This window comes from Mustela nivalis, assembly GCF_964662115.1.
Source record: "Mustela nivalis genome assembly, chromosome: 6".
Classification (NCBI taxonomy): Eukaryota; Metazoa; Chordata; class Mammalia; order Carnivora; family Mustelidae; genus Mustela; species Mustela nivalis.
In genome coordinates, this window is record NC_139025.1 from 136,986,985 (window position 1) to 137,014,642 (window position 27,658).

Genomic DNA, 27,658 nt, shown 5'->3' on the forward strand with positions numbered 1-27,658 from the left:
TACAGTCACGCTCATGGCTACAATGTATTATAACAAAAGGACACAAAGTAGAATCAGCAAAGATAAAAAGCTCAAGGGGCAAAGTCCAGAGGAAACCAGGCATAAGCTTCCAGAGTCTTCTCCCAATGGGGTCACACAGGATGCACTTGATTTCTCCAGCTGCAAATTGCAAGAACACAAGTGAAATGATGTTTGCCAAGGAAGCTCATCGGAGATTCAGCACCCAGGGTTTTTATCGGGGACTCGACACATAAACACGCTTTGCCTTGCACAGACCAAAATTTAAGACTCCCGTAAGAAAAAACAGGCTTTCGGGACAAGCTATATTTTTCCAAGAACAGCCTGGCTTAGTAAGCTACTCTTAGGAGTCAGGGACGGTGGCAACCCTCCCCAAATCCAAGTTCCCAGATGCCAGGCATGAGCCAATCATGCAAAGAGGCTTTTTTAAGCAGGAGCAGTCTCAGGGCTGCTGTGCTCTTTCCACACGACTTTCTGCAGCAAAATCTGTGAATAATGACACAGACACTGAACAGCATCATGCCACTTTGGGTCAGGTATTACCGTAAAACATAACATGATAATCTCTGGTTTGTAGAATTTGTTGGGTTTTGGAATCGTCATTAAGAGATTAAAGTTTGGGGCGCCTGGGTGGCTCAGTGGGTTAAAGCCTCTACATTCGGCTAGGGTCGTGATCCCAGGTACCCCGCATTGGGCTCTCTGCTCAGCAGGGAGCTTCCCTTCCTCTCTCTCTGCCTGCCTCTCTGCCTACTTGTGATCTCTGTCAAATAAATAAATAAAATCTTTAAAAAAAAAGAGAGAGATTAAAGTTCTGTTTTGTTCTCTCTCTCTCTCTGCTTTTTCTTTCTTCCTTCTGTTTTTCCTTGATTCTCTTCTCTTCTCCCTTTCTCTCTCTTTCTTCTTTCCTAACTTTACTTTTGCTCAGTCTTATGATTAAGTAAAATGTATACAGTTACCCACTAGTCAGGAGGTGAGAAATGCAAGCATTTTGTGATAAATGTAGGGCAAACCCTACAGCAATGACTAAAATAACCAAACAAATGGCACAGCTAATGAGCCAAGAAGGAGATAAAAATGGAATCACAAAATTACATTCAATTAATTCCAAACAAGATAGAAAAAAGAAAAAGGGAACAAAAAAACTAAATGGGACAAATGGGGACCTAACAACAAGAAAACAGAGGTAAACCTAATGATATCAATAATTACATTAGTGGTAAAGAGCCCAGACATTGCAATTAAGAAGCAAAATGACAGCTTGGATAAAAACAAGACCCGGGGTACCTGGGTGGTTCAGTGGGTTAGGCCTCTGCTTTCAGCTCGGGTCATGGTCACTGGGTCCTCCCGTGAGGCCCCATGTTGGGCTCTCAGCTGGGCGGGGAGCCTGCTTCCCCCTCCCACTCTGTCTGCCTCTCTGTCTGCTTGTGATCTGTCAAATAAATAAATATATATATATTTTTTAAAAGACCTACCTTTATGCTAGAAATGAGCTCTATAGCAATGTAAATAGAATAAAAATAAGGATGAAAAAAAGTATGCTATGATAGCACTAAAAAACAAAACAAAACAAAAGCCAAACCAAAACAACAACAAAAAACCCCATAAAAACCAAGAAGAGTGGGTATATCAGTATCCCACAAGGTAAATTTCAAAGAATATTAGTAGAAATAAATAAGGTAGTTTTATGATGGTAAAAGGGTCTGTCAAGAAGACAAACAACCAAAAATGTTTATGTATCTAAGAGAGATTTAAAACAAAATCTACGGAAACTGCAAAAACAAATTTACAAAGAGAATCAGAGATTTGTATCCCCTTCCTTCAATAATTGATAGAGTGAGCAGACAAAGTCAGCCAGGATAGAGAAAAATTGAACAAAATTATCAACAAACCTGACTTACTTTACATATATAGAAAAACCCACTCCAATCAGAATATACATTCTTCTCAACCACAAATGGAACATTTTATAAAGTTATGATTTGGGGGGCACCTGAGGGGCTCAGTGGGTTAAAGCCTCTGCTTTTGGCTCGGGTCATGATCCCAGGGTCCTGGGATCGAACCCCACATCAGGCTCTCTGTGTGGCACGGATTAGAAAACAAATCTTAATAAATATTAAGCCAGAAAACAAATCTCAATAAATTTTGAAAGATTCCATTTATCAATGAAAAAATCCAAAAGGAGAATCGGGAACTATGTTGAATAGAAAAAGAAAATAAAAACACAGCATGGTAAGTTTTGACTACTGTGAAATAACACTAACATGATATTTATACCACCAGACAATTCTATTAAATAGAACACATGTCTTAAGTTAATGGCTTACGTGTTTACCTTAAGAATCTACAAAACAGTAAAGGCACATTTGATCCAAAGAAGAAAAAAGCAAATAGAAATGGAAATTAATGGAACAGAAGACAGAAAAAAATTATTACTAGAGATAATAAATGAAACTAAAATTATTTGAGAAGATTGATAATATGTAATATTGACAAACTAGCCAGGCTTGATGTGGAGAAAAGAAAAGAAGACCCAAATTACTAATGGGATAGATTACATTACAGCTGATTCTACAGATAGTAGTGAACCCCAAGGAAATTTTATGGACTTTTTCTAATTTCTTTCTTTTATTTGATTTAATTAAATAATTAATTTATTTATTTTAAAGAGAAAGTTAAAGAGAGAGTGGTGGGGAGGGGCAGAGGGAGAAGAGAGTACCCCAAGCAGACTTCGCACTGAGCACAAGCCCTGACAGGGTGCTCAGTCTCATGACCCTGAGATCGTGACCAGAGCCAAAATCAAGAGTCTGTCTCTTAACAGACTGAGCCACCCTGGCAACCCCAAGGGAATTTTATAAATACTATGTCAATAAATTTAACGATGTAGACTTCAGATTAGGCAAAAAAAATTTTTTAGATCCAACCTCAAAGCATGTTTATAATCTAATATTTTTTTAAACATACTTCAACATTTTTTAAATGTCTGCTCTTCAAATAACACTGTTGGGTGTATAAAAATATAAGCCACAGACTAGTAGAATATTTTCAAAGCTTAACTGATAAAGGACTTGAATCCAGACTATATAAAGAATACTCAAAACTCAAAAAAACCAGTACAATTTTAAAAAATGGGCAAAAAGTCTGATTGAATATTTTACCACAGGAGATATATTGATGGCAAATTAGTATATACAAACATGGTAGGCTTTGAGAAGTTATTTAAAAATGCAAATTAAAACCACAAGGAGATATCACTACATACCTTTTAGTATGGCTAAAAGAGCCCAAACATTGCAACTATATAAAATTATTGCAAATACATAAATATTTTATATTTATATACTTATATAATATTTACACATTAAAATTAGATATTAAATATTTAGACCTATATTATATATTAATATTTATATATTTTAAATAATATTACAAATATATAAAATTATATAAAAACCATATAAAGTGCTGGAAAATGTGTGGAAAAATTAGAACTCTCAAACACTGCTATTGGAAATGTAAAATGGTATATCCACTTTGGAAAATCATTGGCAGTTATTTTAAAAATTAAACATCCATGTGCCATATGATCCATTCTACTCCTAGCTATTTACTCAAGAGAAAAGAAAGCATATGTTCTTTCAAATATTTGTATACAAATATTCACAGCAGCCTTATTTGTAATTGCTATAAATTGGAAAGAATCCAAATGTCCATCACCAAGTGAGTATATAAATACATTATGGTATATCCACACAATGGAAACAACAGAATGAGCTGCTGGTGTACACAACTTGGATGAACTAAGAAATAATTATCCAGAATGAAAGAAGCCAGATAGACATAGAATATCTTCTGTAGACTTCATTTATATAAACTCTAGAAAATGTGAGTGGATCTACAGTATAGAAAGCAAGGAAGGATTGCCAAGAGGCACACAGAAACTTTGGAAGATGGATATGTTCACTGTCTTTTTTTTTTTTTAAGATTTTATTTATTTATCAGAGAGAGAGAGAGAGAGAGAGAGCGAGCACAGGCAGATAGAATGGCAGGCAGAGGCAGAGGGAGAAGCAGGCTCCCTGAGGAGCAAGGAGCCCGATGTGGGACTCGATCCCAGGACGCTGGGATCATGACCTGAGCCAAAGGCAGCTGCTTAACCAACTGAGCCACCCAGGCGTCCCTGTTCACTGTCTTGATTGTGATGATGGGTTTGTGGATGTATAAATAATTCAAAACTTTAATAAGTGGGTCCACTTAAGTGGGTACATTTTATTATAGGTCAACAATTAAATAATAGTGTTACATAAACAGGGCAAAACTTATTAAATCATACACTTGAATATTTAAACTTTATTAAAGGTCAACAATACCTCAATATTTTCTAAGGGTTACAATGAATACTAGTGTAAGATCCCTTTCTAATAATAACATTTTGAATACATGGATCCCAGTGAAATTGATTTTAAACTTTACAGTGTTCTGTGAAAGAGTGCCTTAACAATTTTTCTAAGTTAGTCCTTCTAACCAAAACACAATTCAACTAGTTAATAATTCTGCTGAATATTTTTTTACTTTTAGGACTTAGTTAAATGGTTCTATTTGTGTAATTCTTCCTACTTGGCTAATTAAAAGCACAAAACAGCAAAAGCCCATCTATAGATAGCACTGGGAAATGTGTCTTTTTTTTTTTTTTTTAAGATTTGATTTATTTAGTCGACAGAGAGACACAGCCAGAGAGGGAACACAAACAAAGGGAGTGGGAGAGGGAGAAGCAGGCTTCTCACTGAACAGGGATCCTGATACGGGGCTTGATGCAGGACTCAATCTCAGGACCCTGGGATCATGACCTGAGCTGAAGGCAGATGTTTAATGACTGAGCCACCCAGTTATCCCTTTAGTGAGTTGTAATTCCTGGCAGCAAATCCTTGTCATTTCTATATCCATGAGGTTTCACTTCCCTGGAGCCCCAGCCTGTGAGTTAGGTGCAGGAGCCAGCCACGTAGGGCCAAACTTAATTATTTACTCAAGCATATTCCTTTATGTGGGGCATATCTCTCCTAAAAGGAAGTAGGCATGGCCAATTTAAACCACCCATAAAATAAGCCAAAAAAAAAAAAAAAAGAAAAAGACCAAAAAAACAAACAAACACTCCCTAAGTGAACTTTCCTTTGTTCTTCATCCCCTCCCAAACTCATCTAAAAATAAAAGAACTCAGTTTTATATGAAAAGACCAATGCACACAGATATATTTTCTTAAGATCTGACATCTTGATGAAGAAAAACAGAAAAACTGCCAATGTACAGACTGTATATGTGAAGGAAAAAAAAAACTTAAAAAGAAAGAGATTGGAGCACCTGGGTGGCTCATTGGGTTATAGGCTCTGCTTTCAGCTCAGGTCATGATCCAGGATCCTGGGGTCGAGCCCCACATCGGGCTCTCTGCTTCGCGGGGAGCCTGCTTCCTCCTCTCTCTCTGCCTGCCTCTCTGCCTACTTGTGATCTCTGTCTGTCAAATAAATAAATAAAATCTTGGGGGGAAAAAGAGACTAATTTTCATCCATTGTGCATGTATTTTATTTTATTTTTTTTAAGACTTTATTTATTTGAGACAGAGAGGAGGAGAGAGAGCATGAAGTGCAGGGAAGAGAAGAGGGAGAGGGAGAAGCAGGCTCCCCACTGAGCAAGGAGCCCAATGTGGGGCTCAGACCCGGGACCCTGAGATCATGACCTGACCCAAAGGCAAATGCTTAACCGACTGAGCTACCCAGGAGCCCCAGTTCTACCCGTATTTTAGAAAAGACCTTTGCCACATGAATTCACAGAGGAAGGCCTGTCTGAGATGTGATCCTTTTATCCTTTGAAAGAGGATTGCAGTGACTTTTGTAAAAATCTCTCCATAACGACTGGATGAGTTCAAGGGGACTGGGAGAGCCTGAGTCTGAGACACAGCTGGGTCTTCTTGATTTTGAAACTTACCTAGGCGTTCTACGTTACTGCAGCAGGGGAGGCGGGGGCCAGGCTTCTGCCGGAGAAATGCTCTCACACGCTACTGGGCTTGCTGTAGGAGGGGAGAGGCATGACTTAGCAGAACTTTGTTGCAGTTTACTGGAAGCCGGTGTGTTCCTCCTGCTCTGGCTTGTGCTCGGATAAACCAAGCAGCATGTAATAGGGCTGGTGGTTTTCTTGTCCTTTCCTGTTTGGAGAAAGATATTGACAGTAGAGCACGCCAGGTCCCTGACTCATGGTCGGTGGAAACTGCCAGAGTGCCGAGCAGAGGACTATACCCACTCTCTAAACTTCATACTTTCCCTACTTGTGATGCAATCCCCAGACAACATCCAAAATTATTCTTAAAGTTTCTGAGAAATCCCAGGAGGGAGAAAGGAAGCGTCATCAGTGCTGTGTGGATGTCCCGGATCGGGTCCGTACCCAGGCAACGGGATGTGACAATAAAGATACTTTGTTTGGCTGGAATCTTCCCAAAAAGTAGACACCTGTCTAGTCAGAAGAAAAACCAGCCCAGCCCAGATGGCAGGACATTCTACAGTACACCCAGCTAGGACTCCTCAAAACTGTCACCGACCAAAGGAAATGCGAAGCATGACATCTAGGAGCATTGTGGTCTCTGGGGTGAGTCTGGCAGCAGGAAGAGCCTGTTAATTAAAACAGAACAAACAGACGAGGAAACAAATAAACAAACAAACACAAAAAACCCTGATGAAATCTAAATAAAGTCAGGAGTTGAATGGTAGTAAATACCAAGGACAATTTCTTAATCGTGAAAAATGTACCATGGTATTTTTTTTAATTTTTAATTTTTAATTTTTTATAAGCATAATATATACTTTATCCCCAGGGGTACAGGTCTGTGAATCGCCACGTTTACACACTTCACAGCACTCACCATAGCACACACCCTCCCCAATGTCCATAATCCCACCACCCTCTCCCAACACACCTCCCCCCAGCAACCCTCAGTTTGTTTTGTGAGATTAAGAGTCACTTATGGTTTGTCTCCCTCCCAGGCCCATCTTGTTTCATTTATTCTTCTCCTACCCACTTAAGCCCCCATGTTGTATCACCACTTCCTCATATCAGGGAGATCATATGATAGTGTCTTTCTCCGCTTGACTTATTTCGCTAAGCATGATATGCTCTAGTTCCATCCACGCTGTCCCAAATGGCAAGACTTCATTTCTTTTGATGGCTGCGTAGTATTCCATTGTGTATATATACCACATCTTCTTTACCCATTCATCTGTTGATGGACATCTAGGTTCTTTCCATAGTTTTGCTATTGTGGACATTGCTGCTATAAACATTCAGGTGCACGTGCCCCTTCGGATCGCTACGTTTGTATCTTTAGGGTAAATACCCAGTAGTGCAATTGCTGGGTCATAGGGCAGTTCTATTTTCAACATTTTGAGGAAAGTACCATGGTATTTTAAGAGCTTATCCAAGGAGGTGTAATAGGAACCCTGAGGGCTGTCTTTGCAACTTTTCTGTCAATCTAACATTAATCTAGAACAAAAAGATTTTTAAAAAGCTTAAAAATAGTTCTGAGAAAAGATATTTTTAGCTTGCTGAAATTGAAGTGTCTACAAAGAAAATTTATAGCTGACAAGGATCATGTGTGAATAAATGAAATCAACTTATCTAAACATTTGATATTCATTTTTTTTCTTAAAGATTTTATTTATCTATTTGACAGACAGAGATCACAAGCAGGCAGAGAGAGAGAAGGGGAAGCAGATACCTCGCTGAGCAGACAGCCCAATGCGGAGTTCAATCCCAGGCACCTGAGATAATGACCTGAGATGAAGGCAGAAGTTTAACCCACTGAACCACCCAGGCGCCCCTAAACAGTTGATATTCTTAAATTGTTGCCTCTTTGCTCTGAATTTTATTGTTCCCTTCTGGGATGGGAGGAGTCAGACAGGCATATGAAATTAACAAATAATTGAAATTAAAAACGAAAAGGCTTTAGAAAGATAAAGCCTCCGCATCTACATGGCAGGAAGAGTGGGACAATGGAAAAGGTGACATTGGATTTTTTTTTTTTCTGTGCCCTTGTTCATACATATACCCTGTGTAACACACAGTATATAATTACTGTTTACACATCTGTCCCTAATATTACACCTTAATTTCCTGGTGTGGCAGTATTCTGTAGGTTGAACAGGAGTTGGGAGAATCATTAGATTTAAATATAAATAAATCAATCCCAGCTTCCCAACTTACTGGCAGGGACTCTGAATATTTCTTTAATTTGAATCATAAAATTAGGTAGCAATACCTAATCTTCCAAGGTGACCAGGAGAATTTCATAATGTTTAGCACTGTGCCGACCCATAGGTACTCAATAAATGTTAATATCTTTTTCTCGTAAGGGTGTAGAGAAAAATATGCGCTTCCACGGAAAAGGCTGCATTGTCTGTGAAAATCCTTCCAGATTACCTGATCTTAGCCTTTCATTGCTCTTGAACTATTTTGTAAGTTGGCAAATTTTAGATAATAGCAACGCAAAACAGTTGTTGTGTATAGTTATGTAAATTAAGTCTGTCCATTGAAAGGATGACTCTCTTCCCACCATGCAAAAAAATGTGGTTTTGCATCCATCCTCAAGTTCATTTCAACATTATCATACTCCAATCTTTGAGAAGGTCAGCAAGAGGATGTGACCGTCAGTTGACACTCAAGCTGTACTAAGGCTTTTGAAGGGTCCTCACCCCCTGTCCTTGGAATGTATGCTCTGCCTACTATTCCCACAGCGAGAGCCTTTTCAAAGATGTAACCTTGAGAGAGAAAGGTATTGTTGGGGTCATCTGGACAATATACATGACTGAACGCTTTTAAGGCCTCTGTGTAAATTTTTCAGATTCTCAAGGCAGGTGTAGAGATCTAATCTCAGGGCTGGGCAAGGGTATGTATGTTCTCTTGTTTATTAAACCTGTCACCTGCCAATCAGGAGTGGCTTGCCTGTGTCTTTGATCTCTCCTTGCCCTCCACCTATGGGGGACAGTTTGCTTGCAAACCAAGATCAATATAAACTGGTGTGTTTTTTCGGGTTCTCCCTTTGAACCAGGTTGTGATATTTTAGCAGGGTCCCCTCATTAGTAACAAGCTAAATAGAATCTCTAATACTTGTTCATTTTATATCCACATAGTAGCCATGATGTTACCATTCTTTAAAAAAAAATCCTTTAATAAGGATATGTATGCTATTTCATTCATCTTTGCATTCCCTATGCCTATCCTGAAATAAGATGTGTAGTCAACGTTCATCAAATAGGGGTGCCTGGGTGGCTCAGTTGGTTAAACCTTGTACTCTTGATTTCAGCTCAGATCATGATCTCAGGGTCCTGGGATCGATCCCCCACATAGGGCTCTCTGCTCAGCGGGGAGCCTGCTTCCCCCTCTCCCTCTGCCTGCCTCTCTGCCTACTTGTGATGTCTCTCTCTGCCAAATAAGTAAATAAAATATTTAAAAAATATTTGTGAAGTAGAACTGACACTGGATTTAAAATATGTGGGGAGTTCGAGAGAAGGGATCTTGCAATCTGAGATGAAATTAGAACTTGGTCTACCTATTGAAGATCTTAACAGAGCAATAAAGAAGGCTCAGAGTCCCAGTGTAAAGTCAGCAGTATTTTGTCTGCGTGAGGCACCTGCGGCCTTATGCTTTAATACCCAGACCCCAGCTGGTGTTTGCTTAGGAGGAAATGCAACTACTTCGTGGCTATGAAGCCAGGAGCAATTTTCACCATTTACAGCATGCTCAGGAGGCTTTCATTGGAGGTGGTTTATTATTAGCGTTAGTAATCCTTAATGAACGTCTGCTAGCTCCCTCAGATAGTCGAAGAGCTCATGTACTCTCCAAAGGCCAATGTGAAATGATTCAGACCACTTTTTAGATTCAGACCAATCTAGGTTGAAATTTCAGTATGTACTGGCCACATGACCTTGGGACTGGGGAGGGTTAAATAACCCAGCATGGAAATCTGGGACTAGTGCACAGCAGGACTTAAAAAAGAGTAACACTTCCTTTGCAATCACTGGACAATTGAGACAAAGTTCTTTTTTTTTTAAAGGAACATTTTATTTATTTGACAGGGAGTGAGAGTGCACAAGCAGGGGGAATGAGAGAGGGAGAAGCAGGCTCCCCGCTGAGAAGGGAGCCCCATGTGGGGCTCAACCCCAGCACCCTGAGATCATGGCCTGAGCCAAAGCAGATGCTTAACCGATGAGCCACCCAATCTCCTCCAAAGTTCTCAATTTCTGATGACTCAGAAATCCCAAGGAAATTCGAAAGAGAAGACAAGATAGAGTGTAACTGGTTTATTTGAATGCATATTCTAAAACTGGTTTCATTCATTGCTGTAGTAGTTTAATGTTCATTCGGGCCCCTGCCTCCCATTCCCTACTGGAAAGCTGATGCCATGAGGGGTCAGGGAGGGGCTTTTCCAGCATGGCATGGTGAGTGAATGGCAGCGGAGACATCAGAACTTAGTCCCCCAGCCTCTGCTCTAGATCTCCTTCTGAAATATGGCATTGGCTACCAAGTCCCAGATGGAGGGCAGCAGAGCAGCTCTCTGCTTTAAACAGCCCACCAGAATACAGAACACTCCTCTTTAAAAAAAAAAAAATAAATAAAAACACAATGCAAGCGGATAGGAAGTTGTAGGTGTCATTATCAGTGTACTTGAGACCAGCATTCTGGACCTGAAGTCCCTAAAATTCTGTACAAGGCCACTGACTGTGATGGCCTCAAGAAGCTGACCTCTTGGCTCTTTTAGACCTCAACTATTTTTTCATAAATTTATTAATGGAGCAATGATTCTACACCATCATGTTCAGTAAAATGAGGGAATCAAGCTCACCCAGTTCATTCCAGGATTCAGGCTGCACTTTTTTTTTTAAGTTTTTTTTTTTAAGTTTTTAATTTTTAATTAAAATATAATGTATTATTATCCCCAGGGGTACAGGTCTGTGAATTGCCAGGTTTACACACTTCATAGCACTCACCATAACACATGCCTTCCCCAATGTCCATAACCCCATCACCGTCTCCCTACCCCCCTAACCCCCGCAACCCTCAGTTTGTTTGGTGAGATTAAGAGTCTCTTATGGTTTGTCTCCCTCCTGATCCCATCTTGTTTCATTTATTCTTTTCCTACCCTCCAAACCATAGTCTGGCTATTGTGGACATTTGCTGCTGGACATTTGGGTGCATGTGTCCCTTTGGATCACTGCATTTGTATCTTAGGGTAAATATCCATTAGTGTGATTGCTGGGTCATATGGTAGCTCTATTTTCAACTTTTTGAGGAATCTCGATGCTGTTTCAGGCTGCACTTTCAATGCCATTTCTACTAGGGGTGTGTGTGTGTGTGTGTGTGTGTGTGTGTGTGTGTGTGTGTCTGCACACACATGTGCACTTCAAGCTTCTCTTTTCAACATTACAGTAGGTATTTGGGGAATAAAACAGAAGGGAAAGACTTCCAACCCCTATGAACTAAAGACCTAATAAAGAAACAACTTTGTCCACAAACAGGTCTGTTCAAACAGGTTTATAGCAACTTTATTGATAACAGCCTCAAACTGGAAATTGTCAGGTGTCTGTCAACAGACTGGATGAACTGTTACATATCATAGTCATATAACAGAATATGACTCGGCAACAAAAGGACAAATGACTGACACAGAGGAGAATGGATGAATCCTAAAAACCAGGAAGAGGAAAAAAACCCCAAAACAACCCTTCGCACAACAGAGTGTAAATATATTATCCAATTTATTTGGAGTTCTAGAATAAACAAAACGAATTTGTGATGGACAAACTGCTGGAACTGAGTAACCTGTGTGTGTATGTATGTGTGTGTGTGTGTGTAAGACAGGGAAGCATCAACTGGAGAGAGACAGGAATTATGGAGGGTGAAGATAATGTCCTATATCTTGGTTGCCCAGATGTATTTATTAATCAAAACTCAGTGAATTTACACTTAAGATTTGTATACTTAAATATATATATAAGATTTATATTGAAAGAAAAAATCTAGCTAAACTAAAAGGAACTCTAATTAGAAGTATGCATGGGGGGGGATTATAAGAATGTCTGCAGTTTACTTTGAAATGTGTCCCAGCTTTAACAGATTGGTGGAAGAGAGAGATACAGAGTTGTATAGATATGTAACAAAATGTCTGGTGGAATCTAGCCGGTAGACATACAGGTTTTCATGGTTTTACAGGTTTGTTGTATGTTTGAAATTTATCATAATAAAAATGTTGAAAAAAAAAAACCCCAGTGAATTTAAGGAACTTAGATGGAATGAGCCTTATCACCATCATCACTATCATCACTACTATATCCAAATACTCAATTTGTTAGGAATCCACTTCGGTTCAGATACCTTCAAAATATTTATTAACCAAAAATGAATCTTGGGCTGTAGATAGTATTTCCAACTCACATAGAAGGGAAATTAATTTGCTTTAAGTCACCGACTACCAATGGCTGACCTTGAGCTTATAATCTATACCACGTTTGTTTTATTTGCCTATTAGCTTATTGTTGCTTTTGCTCTCCTTAGGGCCATCCTACTTCCCAAGTGTGGGTCCAAAAACAACTCAAATATCAGCTTCTACAGACTCAAGTTTGAAGTTTTGTTGTTCAGATTATAGGATACATTGGATAAACAGAAAAAGGAATTATTAACTTGTATACTAATGAATAGTATACATGACTGACACAGAGGAGATTGGATGAATCCTAAAAACCAGGAAGAGGAAAAAAACCCCAAAACAACCCTTCGCACAACAGAGTGTAAATATATTATCCAATTTATTTGGAGTTCTAGAATAAACAAAACGAATTGGATAGTATACAAGTTAATAGATGGATAAATTAGCAAAGAGAGCTAATTTGAAGTGGAAGTTCACATGACTGATGTTATTTGTTCTGCAAATGGCTCTCGAAGTGTGAAGTCAACCAGAGGACAGGAGCTGCTAAGCTGGATTTGGGAGGCACAGGAAGACTGTTAGTCAAAGATAACTTCGATATATTGCAATTACCCATCGGAGTATAATATAGAGAGCCTGTCATTTTTAGAGAAAACTTTTGATAATACATTTGCACCTTTGTCAGGCCGATAGATGAAAGATACGTAAGGGTGTTTTGGATCGTGAGTCATATCTTTGCTAGCTTGCCAGTTACCTTGGAAGGCAAATTTGCTCAGTGACTTCATGCTTGATGACTTCACTTCCCAGTTGCTTTAGGTTCTATGAATCTAGAATGCAATGAGTTCTTGTCCAAGTGCCTTGAGGAAGAAATCAGCATGTACTTGGTATAGTTCAAAGAGAATGAGGAGCAGTGTCCTGACCTAGAAATTTTGCTAAGTGTCATTGATACCTGGGAATTTGCTGGGTTGATATTCAGAGTTGTAAGCCCTGTATGAAGTTTTTGGGTTTTTTTTTTAAGATTTTTTATATATATATATATTTGACACATAGAGAGAGAGATCACAAGTAGGCAATCAGAGAGAGAGGGGGGGAAGCTCAGCAGAGAGCCTCCTGTGGGGCTATATCCCAGGACCCTGAGATCATGACCTGAGCTAAAGGCAGAGGCTTAACCCAGTGAGCCACCAGGTGCCCCGAGCCCTGTGTGAAGTCTTAAATATCATCTCTACTTATGCAAAGGTACTATTTAGTACTGAGGCAAAGACTGATTAAGATTCAAGCACTGGGCTCATAAAGGCTTATACTTAATGCAAGTAGACTGTTCCTCAGAATAAGATGTCACAGGTGGTCTAAGTCGCTGCCTCTTTGTAGTCACTAGAATTGATCAACTCAAAGAATCAATACTGATGATGTCATGGCTATGAGCCCTCTGACTGCATGCTAATGACATTGTAAGAGGCCTGGGCCAGCTTATCAGAGCCCAACAAGATATTTATTGTAAACAAATCAAAAATAATAGTTATACAGTGAACTTTTTGGGTGAAAATACTAAGAACCTTTGTTCTGGTCCAATCGGTCTTCAGAAAATTGACTGCCTGAAAAATGACATTATAATCTGATGAAGAACTAAGTTATGAACTCAGATATCCTGAGTCCTTGTATATTTTGCTATAATTAAAATATTTTTAGTATATGTTTCTTTTCTCATAGAGAATATATGCTATGCAAGTCACTGAGAGGCTATATGTTTGAGATCCAATATTTACAGCATGTGAACTCAGCTTCTGGCCATGATGAAATAAAAGAAACTAGATTTACCCTCCCACAGCTAAAAGAGAAAAAATACAACCAATATATATGTGCCAATGGTTTTCAGGCATTAGACAACCGATAGCACAGTACTGCGATCCCAGAAAAAGGGACAAAAATGAGGTAAGGTCAGTGATTGCCCTAACTTACTCTCTGGAGAATTTCCAGTCCACAGCCTGGGGATGGGGAGACCAAGCAGAGCCTGGTGGCTTTTCTTAGTTGAGGAAAGAGTAGGGAGACCAAAGTAGCCATAATTTTTGTGCATTGAGGGAGCAGTATACAGAGGAAAGATCTACATACAGAGAGACAGGAAGAGAGGAGAGATACAGAAATCTACAAAGGATTCCCCTCAGGTGTTGAGCTGAAAGCTAATTAGCTCACATGTACAAGGAAACCGCGAAGATCAGAAAAAATCACTGGAAGATGCAGGTGAAACAGTCCCTCAAGTTCATGCTGGGCCAGAAATAGTTCAAGTTTCCATAAGACCGTAAGGCAAGATTTCCTAATATAAGGGTTATAATCCTTGGAGAGTTTAACCCCAGATGAGAGATTGTTCCATATCTACCCAACAAAGCTTAAAAACAACCCTCACGAGAAGCAAACTATTTCCAAGCAAACTTAATCTGCATTCCAGAAAAAAAAGATCCCAAAAATGCGCAGAGCATTTGTGAACTCTGGGGACAACTTTAAGTGGCCTCACATATATATGTGTGTGTATTACTATATATGTGTATTATACATGATTATATTAATTGTATATACATATAGTTCTCAAACTGAAAAAAAAACAGGGTCATAAAATATATGAAGAAAGTATGTTTGAAAATTTTATCTTAATCAAATTCAATGTAAACCATGAACTCACAGGTTCAAGAACTCTCAACAGTTTCTTCATCACCCACTTACTGCGTGTGGTAATTAGGCATGCTAGGAGGTCTCCAGATTTATAACCCTGGCCTCCTGGTGTTCATGTTCTTGTGTAATCCTCTCCCCCTGCATATGTGATGAATTTATTGGTTTGCATCTAATAAGTAGAATATGGCAGAAGTTGTAAGATCTCATTTCTAAGATGAAGTTACAAAAACAATGGTGGCTCTATCTGGGTCTCTTCCACTCTCTCTTTGATCACCGTGGCCATAACATGGGAGTGCATGGGTCACCTATGGAGGAGCTCATATGGTGAGGAATTATGGTCTCCCAACAACCATTTGAGTGAGTTTTGAAGCAGATTCTCCAGCCCCATTGGAACCTTGAGATGACTGAGACCTCACGTGAGATGCTGAGCCAGATACATCCATCCTAGCCACACCAGGACTCCTGCTCCACAGAAATTCTGACATTGGGATGCCTGGGTGGCTCAGTGGGTTAAAGCCTCAGCCTTTGGCTCAGGTCATGATCCCAGGGTCCTGGGATCGAGGCCCTCACTGGGCTCTCTGCTCATCAGGGAGCCTGCTTCCTCCTCTCTCTCTGCCTACCTCTCTGCCTACTGTGATCTCTGTCTGTCAAATAAATAAATAAAATCTTTAAAAAAAAAAAAAAAGAAACTCTGATAACATAAATGCTTGCTGCTTTGAGCCATTCAGTTTTTAAATAATTTGTTATGTATCAAGAGTAAGTAATTAACTCATTGTGTATATGCATGAATTTCAAACAAAAAATCTTATATTCTACAGTTTATGCTTGAATTGAGGTTTTCCAGAAACATTTGCAAAACAAATGAATGCATGAAAGACAAGACAGGTACCCCAAAAATGGTTTCATAAAGGCAAAAGCAATTGTTCTTGATTAAATCTTTACAAGATTGGCAAGGATATTGATATGAGAGTTCTTGGGAGGAGGGATTTCTCCTGTTTGAGAAAAGAGGGGATTCTTTTAGGAGGAGACAGTATTTGGGAACTTGAGGGAATAGAATTTGACTACATTTTGCTGACAATGAATCTAGGCACTTGGAGTGAAAGAATCAGTCAGGACTGATGGGAAACCAAGAGGTACATAGAGGAAACCATGAACAGGATGTAACATGAGAAAACAAGAGAAAAGATACCAAGAGAAAAAATGCTACTCTTACAGACAGATCTTTGTAACTTTTGTTTTGAACTCATGTTATGGAGATATTGCATATTAACATAAAACATTAAGTTTTGCAAATAACTCTCTTATCATTATACTTTCCTTAGTCACATTGAACATATGGTATCTTCCTGAGTTGAAGTTCTAGGCAGGACCTAATGAGTTTTCTTATTTTCAGAGAATAATAGGTAAGGCACAATATTAGGCTAGTAATCTCTTCATTAGAGTGTGTCTGCATTTCAAAAAAAGTTGTAGTGACAGGTACATCTCAAGAGAAATGTGATCACAAGAAAGAAAAATCCATTTTCTTGTCTGACTAACATTACTCCTATACCTAGTATGAACTTTGATTTTACGGAGCACCTTTTACTTATTGTCTATATTATTTATCTTCACACTTTGATTTTCTTGCCCTGATGGTTCATAGTAGTTTTCCCTTGCCAATTTAAGTTTTAGCTTGCTTCTCTATATTGTTCATTGATCACTCAATTTCTCATTTTTAATTTCTGCCCTTTAGAGTCCAGTCACACTTCGTATGGTGCTGCTAATGCTGTCCTTTATTCTCCAATCATGTTTCATCATTAAGTGACCATGGAAGTTTCCAGCTTGTTGGGGACACAAGCTTCCTCGAGCACACCTTGCTAAAATGTATACTTCAGAGCTGTATAAAACATGAGCAGGAAACAGCACAATGGTCCTATACGCATTTTAAATATTTTATTTATTTATTTGAGAGAGAGAAAAAGAGAGAGAGCACATAAGCGGGGGGCAGGGCAGAGGGAGAGAGAGAATCTCAAGCAGATTGTGCTGAGCAGGGATCCTGACTTAGGGCTTGCTCTCTGAATCCTGAGATCATGACCTGAGCCAAAACCAAGAGTCAGACGCTTAACTACGCCACTCCCACATACCCTACTCCCTGACACGCATATGAAATACAAGGTGCCTGGGTGGCTAAAGGTAGTGTCTGCATTTAGCTCAGGTCATGATCCCAGGGACCTGGGATCGAGCCGCAAGTCAAGCTCCCTACTTGGCGGGAAGCCTGCTTCTCCCTCTCCCACTTCCCCTGCTTGTGTCTCCTCTCTCACTGTGTCTCTCTCCATCAAATAAATAAATGAAATCTTAAAACAAACAAACAAACAAAACAACGCTGGTCCTCTGAGGCTACTCCTTCTGACTCGATTTGCAGCTCTCTTTAATTTAACAAAATTGACATTTATGGTATATACCAAAATACGGTTTGTTCAGGTGAAATAACATGATGTTAGGATTTTCTTAGAGAATCAGAAAAGTGATTAGTCTTTATTACTGGGGAAGAAATATAGAGCCTGTAAGAAATGAAGCAAATGTAAGCCTGTAAGAAATGACACAAAACTTAACAAAGGCCCAGGGTGTTTTTATCGCTTCCATGGTCATAGAGCTTGAACTCCTGCCTTAGGTTTAGGAATTCCTGATCATGTTTTACCACTGAGTGTGTGTGGTAAACCATACTCAGTTTGATATACAAGGCTTGGGTTTTTGAATGAGAGTTACTGAAGTGGGACTCCATTTTACAAATTCATCAAGTAGGGACTAGTTTCACAAAACCCATCAGGAATGAGGAGAAAAGTCACAAACTCATTTCGAGGGTGGGTGCAAAGATCATTGTAAAAGGTTCAAAACTATAACCAAATTTGTCTTTCATTGAATCAGCTGAGAAACTCTCTTTCCTTTATAATCTAAAGTATATTTTGCATTTCACTGAGTAGATTTTTATCCCTCCCATTCTTCATTTTCAAATCAGCCTAGCAGGAAGTTCAAACTACCAAGCCAAGCTATTTTTTTTTTTTAAAGAATAATCTCTTAGGAGAATGTAAAAATTTTGAGAATATAGTTCAATATAAGGAGTTCCCTAATAAGAAAAAAAAGGTTGAGCACATATATACTGGGAATTAAGAAATTCCTTTAGCATTAAGGTCGTACTTCTTACTATTTTATTCTCTATTTTGGGCCCAGATTTTCTCAGGAAGATACAATAGTCATTATAAATATAAACCTAAAAAAATCAGTAAAGCTGGTGTTTACCAAGTCAGCTTGAAAATATTACTATGCACTTAATAAAGCCCCATGTATTTCCTGACTACTTTTCAATCCATTAATTAGTGATTCTGTATTTTCTTTGTAGGGCATCATTATAGCCAGTAATTGGAGGCTCAATGAGTGAAAACTTATTCAAATTATATGTCCCAGCACGCAGAAATATAGGCTGGGGACTACCAGTCCCAAATTTGTTAATGCCCTCTACTAAAAGTGTTATTATTTCTTTCCATGTATCTATATTTTAATTTTCTTATTACTCGAGTAATAATACTTGAGTAATAATACTCGAGTAACTGGAAATATTGCTAGATGGGTCTGGCTTCATTTCCTGACTTGATCTCTTGCTGGTTGAGCCTGTGTTCCTTGCAGTGACTCAGTCATGAGGATCTCTTCTCTCAGCCCTTGGGGCTGTATAGAGTCATGGTGTTTGCTAATTCCCTTGTATATTTCCTGCCTGGGCTCCAGCACCTGACTCTGTACTTAACTTTCTGGACCCTGCAGGTGCTGCAACTAGTCTCATCCTTCTGACATGCTGTTGTGCTTATTTGTTTCCATGGTTTCCCCCTTCAACAAACTGTAAGCCCCTGGGGGGCAGAAGCAATCTTATTTATGTATACCCACCGTGTTTACTCAGAGCTTGACACATTGTTGGTCAGGGAACGGGAACAGCCACCTGATGTCTAGCCACCTGCCTTGTCTGGCCAGAACAGAGTTAATAAATGAATTCGAATGCCTTTAGGTGGCCAGTGTGTGTGAGTCTCTATTTTTTTTTTTTTTTTTTTTTTTGTGGACAGTCACACATACATTTCATCAGCCTGGCCCCTTATCATCCTAGTCTGTGGTCCTCCTTGAGCTAGTCAATATATGTTATTGTTTTGTGAGCGAATGTGTCAACAAATGTACATCTAATTGCACAGAAAATTATTATTCCAATAGTTTGGTTCTGGAAATTCCTTTAGTTTCATCTCAGACTTACAACAGTAAAGGTAGAAAAATAAAAATGTGTTAAACAATGTACCAAAAAGCACTGTTGAGGTGGGCCTCTCTGAGCATTCTAGTAATCAAATCAGAAAGGAAAACCAATTCAGTTGTGCTGTTTGCAGAATTCAGGGGATGCAAACAAACCCATTGTGTAGAAGAGCCTAGGTTTGCATTCTGGAGAGGACCAACAATTTCTACATTGGATCATCTTAAAACAAGCACCAGGATTTTAAGAACAATAACCCTGGCCAATATTCCAGGTGCAGATTCAACAATCCATTTCTCAAGACCAATTCCAAGATGCTTTAAACTAGGGCAACGACAGCACACAAGAGAACAACCCTACAAAGTGATTCTGTGTGGGGCCACAGTGATGCTGTACTGTTTGAAATGCTCTCTTGCTCTGGTTTAATCTGGGGGAAAAGCTCAAGCATGAGCTCACCAGATGGAATTAAAAACCAGACATAAAATATTGATGATGACGAAGTATTCTTGAGAAAGGTTAAGCTTCACCTGAAAAAGTAAGTTTGGGTCTGCTTTAATTATCTGATAAATGGGGGAATAAGGTTCTAAGATTTACCCTACCACGCCTTCAATGATTTTAACTTTTTTTAAAAGGCAAAAGATTTATGCGATCTGAAGAGAAACCAGAGTATAATTTTAACTTTCTAAAAGCAACTATTACCAGATGTTCATCTTGGCCATAAAAATTCTCACCCTTGAAACTATAATGTCTATGAAAATGTAACTTTGAGCAACTTACTACCTGTGAACACTTCCAATTAATTAGCTTGTGTTAAATACGTGACTGGATATTTGAAATAATTTGTTACATAGGCTTATTATTAATAAGACAACTAACTGTTGGTGTTGGTTTCCAAAGAAAGATTTTATAACAAGTCTTACTTCTGAGCAATTAGAAAGGAAGACTCCTTTTCTGTTAGGGCCACTCCCTTTGTTCAAGAAACTGAAACCCTACCAACCACTGCTTTTTAAATTTTTTTTTCTGACCAACTGCAGGAAAGCATGTACTTAATTAAATGGCAGAATTAGGAGTCACTAAGTGTGTTCTCTCTACACCAATAAAAGGGGATATGTTCTCTATAAACTCTCAGGACAATTATATGATAGGAAGAAACCAAACTGAGCAAATATAATAACAAAGACGGATCGTGTGAACAATACAAAGAATACCATTTTCTCAAGGCCACATAGCAAAGTCCATATGTTTCCTTATGGCACACACTAAACATTGGCCACTTGGATAGTGGATTAAATTTTGCCTTAACCATGACATGGATTTCACCTCCTGGAAGGTCTAGATTTCTACATTTATATCTCAATTGTTTTCCTACTTCAGCTTTTTTTTGGCCCCAGTAATAACAAGAAGCACCGATGAAGGCAAATGTGAGGGATCTAGGTATCAAGCTTTTATGTCCCTGTTAGCAGAGCTCACAAACTTTTTTTCTGGGGCACCCAAGGGGTTCGTCCTCCCAAGATGATCTCTGAGTCCTCTGATCGGAGCTCGGCTGGATTGATTCTCTGCACTTATAGACAGGAAAACCTCCTTTAACTCCACGGGCAGAGAGCTTAGGTGACTACATCCGCCGAACTTGTCCTATTTAAATTACTCTTGCTTATTCAGACAGGCACTGCGACATTGCTAACATACCTCCACGCGGCACTTCGGATACATGACAGGTGACATCAGCTGGGGTGGCAAAGGAGCATGTGGGATCTGTAGAAGACACATCTGCCATTCAAAATGGAAAAGAACAGGTGAAATTATTACATCGCCATCCTCATCTTCAACCCAGCATATGTTGTCTAGCATCGAAGAGCAATTGTATCTGGCAAGAGTCTAATCTAAATGTGGACAGTGAGAAATCCCTGCCTCGAAGGTCATATTCTCACTAGAGTTCTTTCTTCAAAGGCTACATATCTTGATGTTCATGTGAATTACGAAGGCAAGACTGAGTAGAAAAGATATTCTATTTTATTTTTTCAGAAAAGTCACCATTACGGCATCATGGACAGTGCCTATGAAACTTGGTTCAGACTTGCTTATGTCAAGAAATTCAATGTCACAACAGTGTATTTTGAATTTATCTGCCACATATGTGAGTCTAGCAGCTGTTCTAAGTGCTTCTTGTGGTTACAGAATGAAGTCAAGTTAGTTAAAGCAATGATATAATTTCCTGGATGGAACATACTAGAAAGAGGAAGGCAATATATTTGAACAAGGGGAAAAAAAAAAAAGAAAGAAAAAGCAACGAAAAAACCTTCAAGGAAGCTTGACAGAAGAGTATATTGTGGTGAGAGATGAGGAGGTATGACCTTAGATTTCTGTCTCTTTAGATGTTTCACTTTCTGCAGCATTTAATGATTGAAAAATGCTGTTAGTCATTTTCAGCCTGTGGTTGAGCTACAGGAACCACAGAACAGGAACCCCATTGTGGCAGGGGTTGGAAGCAAAAAGCTTTTATGTGTGGGTTCACTTACTATTTTAATTCTGTTGTATTATTAGTGGCCTTCAATGCTATGGTTACTTTCCCTATTTACTGTTCTTTCCCTTCTTCCCGTGTCCTTTATGTCCCCCTTTTCCCCCATTACCTTCCCTCCCTGAGGAAGGGGATACAGCCTGCAGGGGGCCACCATGGGAAAAGCCAGATTTCCCTAGGCTCAGGTGACTCTGCTCTGCCTGCTACGAACGTGTTTCATACCTTCAAGGCCGATGATTTCATGGCTCTGAGGCTAATTTTCCTCATCTTCAACCAGGGAAATTATGAACTGTTTCACAGGTTTGTGAAAATTAAATAGGATCGCGCATTGTAGGCAGAGCCCCCAAATCGGAGAGCGGTGAGCCCTTCTGTTCATTCACTGGGAGCCACTACTGAATGCCATCTTTGCGTGAAGACTACACCTCTGCTTCCAAACAAGTTCTCTTGTGTTCTAAATGTTCTCCCTCCTGGCCCACAACAGTTCTTACCATGCTGTTTTTCTAATTAGCCAACGCTTCATAAGCGTGGATCCGTGGGCCAGGACACTGCGGTTAAGTACTTTACCTAAAACACTTAAGTATTTCTCAGAATCTATACAATAGCTGTTATTTGAATCCCCATTTATTAAAGACAAAGTGGGAATTCAGAGGCATTAAGTGAACTCTTGGGTTTATACCATCAGTTGCCTAGGCAGGATTTGGTGAGGTCTTTCTGACTAGGAGCCCAGGCTCTTAACCACCAATTAAACCAATTAAATTCTCCAGTTGACAGGCCACCCACTCCCATCACCTATAGAACGCCAGGTCTGTCCCACACTCTCTTATATCTAATTCCTGCTCTTCCAAGGGGGTGGCCGGGTGTGAAGTTCTGACCTCCTGGAGGCAGGGATCTGGCCCGTTTCCTCCCTAACCACCGAGTGTCTTGCAAGGTCGACTCAGAACACAGAAGACAGGGGCTCCTTGGTGGAGGGGAAAAGAAACCGCCAGGCGGAGATCAAGAGTAAATAAAAGTGCAAGAAGAGCACAGCAGGAAAAGGAGAGGAAGGAGGAAGAAAGTTCATGGGAAGGAACCAAGGGCAAATATTTGCTGAACGCTTTAGGGCCAGTCATGGGACCCAAGGATCTCTAAGGGTCTCTGAGTAGGAGTACTCAGCGCGCTGGGCACGGAAATCGGCCTAATCTCTCCAGACCAGGAGCCAAGGCTCAGCAAATAAAGAGCTTAGCGCATCTGGGTGGCCGAACTTGGAGCCGCCGTCTTGCAAACATGGCAGAGGCTTAATGGGGTGCCTGGTCCTGGTACCTCCTGCCCGGGTCAGGGTGGTAAAAACGCAGCTTGCTCTCCCCACTGATCCCTTCGGGAGCGACGGCCCCAAGCACTCCTCTGAGTATCCGCGGAGACACGTTACTCAGCCATTACAAGTTTGCAAGTCACACTTGTTCTCTTTCCTCACTTTGAACACAGACTGCTGGGGCGCATCTTCCTTTTTTGGCGAGCGAAGCCGGACCAGTGCGTTAAGAGCGATCTCTTCCTCTTCGCTCCGCCGGCGGCCCGCCGGGGCCCAGGAGCAGCCGCCTGCCGAGTCACCCGCCGCCGCGCGACCGCGCTTGGGTGGGAGGTGGCTCCAAGGTGACGCGCGGCCGCCTCCGCCCCCTGGAGGCGGGGCTGGCGGGCGGGGGTCTAGGAAGTCGGACGGCGCGAGACCTGCCCCCGCCCCCGGCGTGTCCCGGCTGTTTCTGCGCGTGCGAGCGGCGGCGGCGGCGGGTCCCGGCAGGTGAGGGGCGCGCCGGCTCCTGGGCAGCCCCCGGGACGCGGCCTCGGACAGGTGAGGGCGGGGTCGGGCTTACCTGGCAGCGCGCCCGGCGGGGACGCGGGGGCAGCCGCCGGCTCTCTTCCGGGGCGGGCGCCTGCTCGCCACCGAGGTGAGGCGTTGGGGACCCTGAGGGTTCGGGCTGGGAATTCAGCGGAGCTCCTTCCCGGGAGCCGCGGCTTCCGGAATAAGGTGTGCGAAGGAGGGAGGCAGAAATCCGAGGGGGGCAGTCCCGGAGAGCGCACGAAGGGCAGGCGGCTTGTCCCAGGAATTCGTGGCTTTTTAAAGGACACACCGTTGGTCCCCTCGGGGCGCAGTGGAGTTAGTCACCGCCACCGCCTGGGCTCTTTCTGCGGAGGTTAGCCCCTCGTTTGTGTGGGATTTCATGCGCTCCCTTCGTGGAGACCCGGAGGTTCAACTCTGGTTGCCAGCGCAGGCATTGGCGCAGCTGCCCAGGAGAAGAAAGCCTTAGGATAATTGTGTGGGGGTTCGAGTCTTGCGCATTAAAAACAAAAATACCAGAAAACCAAAAAACCCAATACGGTGATGGTGGTGGTGAACTTGAGAGGCGATTGCTTCCGCAGTGAGTTCCTCAGCGCGCGGTCCATCTGTCAAGCAAATGGGGCGCCGAAGGCTTTTAGTCCTGGTTGGGTTTCCATAAACGGGTTAGAACGTCTGAAGGAAATTCTGTGCGGTGTCTGAAGGTTTCAGCGGCGTGTAGGTAGGTACTTACCAAGTGCGGCCTGGAAGTGACATTGACAGGAGTGACTTAAGAGTTACCAAGCAGCTTCCAGGTGAACCTTGGAACTTTACAAAAACCTGCTTCCCAACGCACTGAGTGGCAAACACGTCTACGGGTTGTGATTCCTATTAGCATCCGTTTTCGCTTGGGTCAGCAGCATTTAATTCAGCACGTATTTGTTGTATGTCTTTTAAGGAGGAACCTTTGTGAGAGCCAGGTTGGCGTGCCCTTTGGTAGCACAGGTGTTGATACACAGGGGCCATTTAGGGCCCTCATTCTGCGCAGCTGGGTGCTCAGAAAGAGCAGGGGCTTGGGCCCGCATTTCTTAAATCTCTGGCACTAAGCGTTTAAATGCAGGGAGAATGCAGATCTTTGAAGAAGTCTGACATCCCAGCTGACAAGGAATATGAAAAACCATCCTCAAAATAAGGTTATTGGGCACTTTATCTTGTTGTGTAAAATACACAAGGTAGATATTATTCCCCCTTTTCAGGCGAGAAACCCAGGCAAGGAGGAATCTAGCAGTTTGTTGAAAGTAATTAGTGGACCTGAGAGCCAAGGGGGATATTTCTGAATGCAAAAGCCGTGCTTTTTCACTATTCCATGGTTCTCGGACATTTAGTGTAAATCTGGCAGATTTAATGGAAAATAATTCAAATTTATTTTCCTAAAACAATCCATGTCAGTTGAAGAGACGGTTATGAATAAATGAGTATTGCTTTCAGTCTCTTTGTGTGGTTAAACTATAACCAGTCTGGGCCAAGAAGATGAACGGCAGTTTTTAAAATACAAAGTTTATTATGCGTCTTTGTTAACATATTTTTAAGGACCAAATATGTCCAAGAGGGACAAATCCGGTAAAACTTTGTAGGTATTCCTTGTGTATTACACATTGAAGTAACAGTTAATTTTCTTATTATTCATATCCTTTAACAGAGGTCAGTTTGATTCCATATCTTTCAGATGAATAGAAACCACTGTTTTCACCTAGAGAGGACTTTTTGTGCGTGTGTGTATAAATCTATAATCATATATGAATATATGTAACATTTATTTTAAAAGGTGTATCTGTTTTTCCTTAAATCTATCTCTAGAAGTGTACAGAGTACTGCCGTGCACTTATGTGGGAAGGAATCCAAATATTCCCAGTTTAGCCTTTGAGTGAATGAGCCATAACAACTCATAATTTCTTCAAATTCCTGTCAACCATGGAAGTGATTTTCAAACTGCAATTACTAGGCTGTAGATGAGAATGAAAATAGTCTTTAGACTTTTAAAAAAATTTTTAGAAGTATTTATTTATTTGTTTGTTAGAGAGAGAGAGAGAGAGAGAGAGAGCACAGCAGGCAGAGTGGAAGGCAGAGAGAGAAGCAGGTGTCCCGCCCAGCAAGGAGCTCAATGCAAAACTTGATCCCATGACCCTGGGATCATGATCTGAGCTGAAGGCAGCTGCTTAACCGACTGAGCCACCCAGTTATCCCTAGTCCTTAGAATTTTAAATAATATTCCTGACACGGAGAGCACTTGCTTTCTTAAACTCTTCCTTATCATTTTTAGTAATTATACGGAGATATTGAGGGGTTTTGTAATTAAATTATCTTAAGGTGTTGAAAAAAAGTGTCTTTTTGGCGGGTGAGGTGGGGAAGAGAGGCTCTTTGTTTGTGTCGGGAGAATCAGGTAGGCTATATTCTGCCCGAGTTGTGCTTGGCACAATTTTTATTTTTGTTTTCATTTGACAGTGAAATCAACAACGCACCTTGAACTCCTCTCTAGGAATATTTGAAATCCTGACTAGAATGTGTTTGTAGATGTGTGCTTGGCTTGGTTAAGATTCTCTAATGGAGGGGCCAAGAGTGATGAATTAGAGAACTTTCCAGAAGACCGAAAGGGCCAGGGAGCAGAGTATGCATGAGATGTGAAGTGGGCAGATCTAGATTTTGTGACACCTGAAAGGCAAGTGACTTGGGGATCTTTAAAAAAATAATGTAAAATTAGTTATGAAAGTGAATGCTTATTTAGAATGGAAAAAGATATGGTCACCCTTTGCTGGAAGTTTCTTTCTCTTTCAGCTGAGAACTTTTTGGGCAATTTACCAGAAATGCTTACATAAAAATGCTTCCTGATTGCATCCCTCTCTCCCTGAGAACACTGAGCATCTCCTAGCAGCCTGTAGCCCTCATAGGGGCCTCTGCCAGCGAGAGGCCGGAAGCTGAAGCGCCATTACCATCAAAAAGTAAGAGGGCCAACTGTGGTTGTAGGCAAAGGACTCATGGTTCACTGAGCAGGATGAAGGCTGGTCGCTGGGGTGGGAGGGATACTCAGCTTATTGGGGACTCAGGGCAATTTTATATCTAGTAAACAGCCTGGAGGGAAGGCCCAGAGCTGACTTCTAGGACCTTCTACTTTGCTTGGCTCTCCAGGGATGCCTTTGGCTATTGGTGCTCCCAGGGCTTATTCTACCACTCATCGTTAATGGAGGCTTTTCTATGTCCCAGGCACGGACTATGGCAAGGTCCTATTTACCAGGGAGCTCCTACCCTCATGGAGCTGATTTCACTCTGACAGCACAGGGTCCTAGGGGCTGGCCTGGAGCCTGGAGGGCTCCTGATGGCTTGAGCTGAATTTGGAATTGTTGGTGGAGTTACCAAGATGGGAGAGTCCAGGGAGGGCATTCTAGGTGGGTGGAGGGCTGGAGACAGCCAGAGGTTCGGACCCCCGTACTCTCCTCCATGGATGCAGTGAGGCCACTTTGGTCAGGGGTTCTCCGCATGTCCTTTCAGACCAGCTGCACCCACACAACTGGTTTTAACTTACTAGAGATGCATGTTCTCAGCCCCCATCCCAGCCCCTCTGCATTGGAAACTCTGTGTCTGGGGCATAGCGATCTGCATTTTGAGAAGCCCTCCTGATGACTGCGGTGCGTGCTAAAGTTTGAGACCCAGTGCTCTTGGTATTTCACGGAACTGGTTGGGCATAGACTCCCCTGTGGAGATGGTAAGAGGGGAGTGGGATTCATGCCAACGCTAATATGCTGTGGCTGTGATATGAGTATCATTTATGTTACGGTCACTGGCATTTTTGGAGTACCTGGACTGTACTCAGGCGTTGTGCTAAGAAATAGGAACTCTTTTAATCATGAACATAACCCCACAAAGCAGGGCTGTTGTCACTTACATTGAATGTGAGAAAACTGCAGCCCAAGGAGA

The 27,658-nt window shown here is 41.2% G+C and overlaps 2 protein-coding genes across 2 annotated transcripts in view; one reads left to right on the forward strand and one right to left on the reverse strand.

The window, feature by feature from the left end:
- On the reverse strand, positions 1-27,222 carry LOC309868118 (uncharacterized protein; the record flags this gene model as incomplete). The annotated part of the gene is made up of 4 exons (XM_082737579.1): positions 1-159; positions 21,075-21,155; positions 23,354-23,742; positions 27,174-27,222. The coding sequence occupies 4 exons, from the start codon at positions 27,220-27,222 to the stop codon at positions 28-30; spliced, it is 651 nt and encodes a 216-aa protein (XP_082593705.1). The 3' UTR covers positions 1-27.
- The window catches only part of LOC309867654 (multiple C2 and transmembrane domain-containing protein 2-like), a 184,589-nt gene continuing 180,548 nt past the window's right edge, over positions 23,618-27,658 (forward strand). Inside the window, exon 1 of the mRNA XM_082736710.1 lies at positions 23,618-23,725. The gene's annotated coding sequence lies outside the window, so the exon portion shown is untranslated. The remainder of the gene's footprint in view (positions 23,726-27,658) is intronic.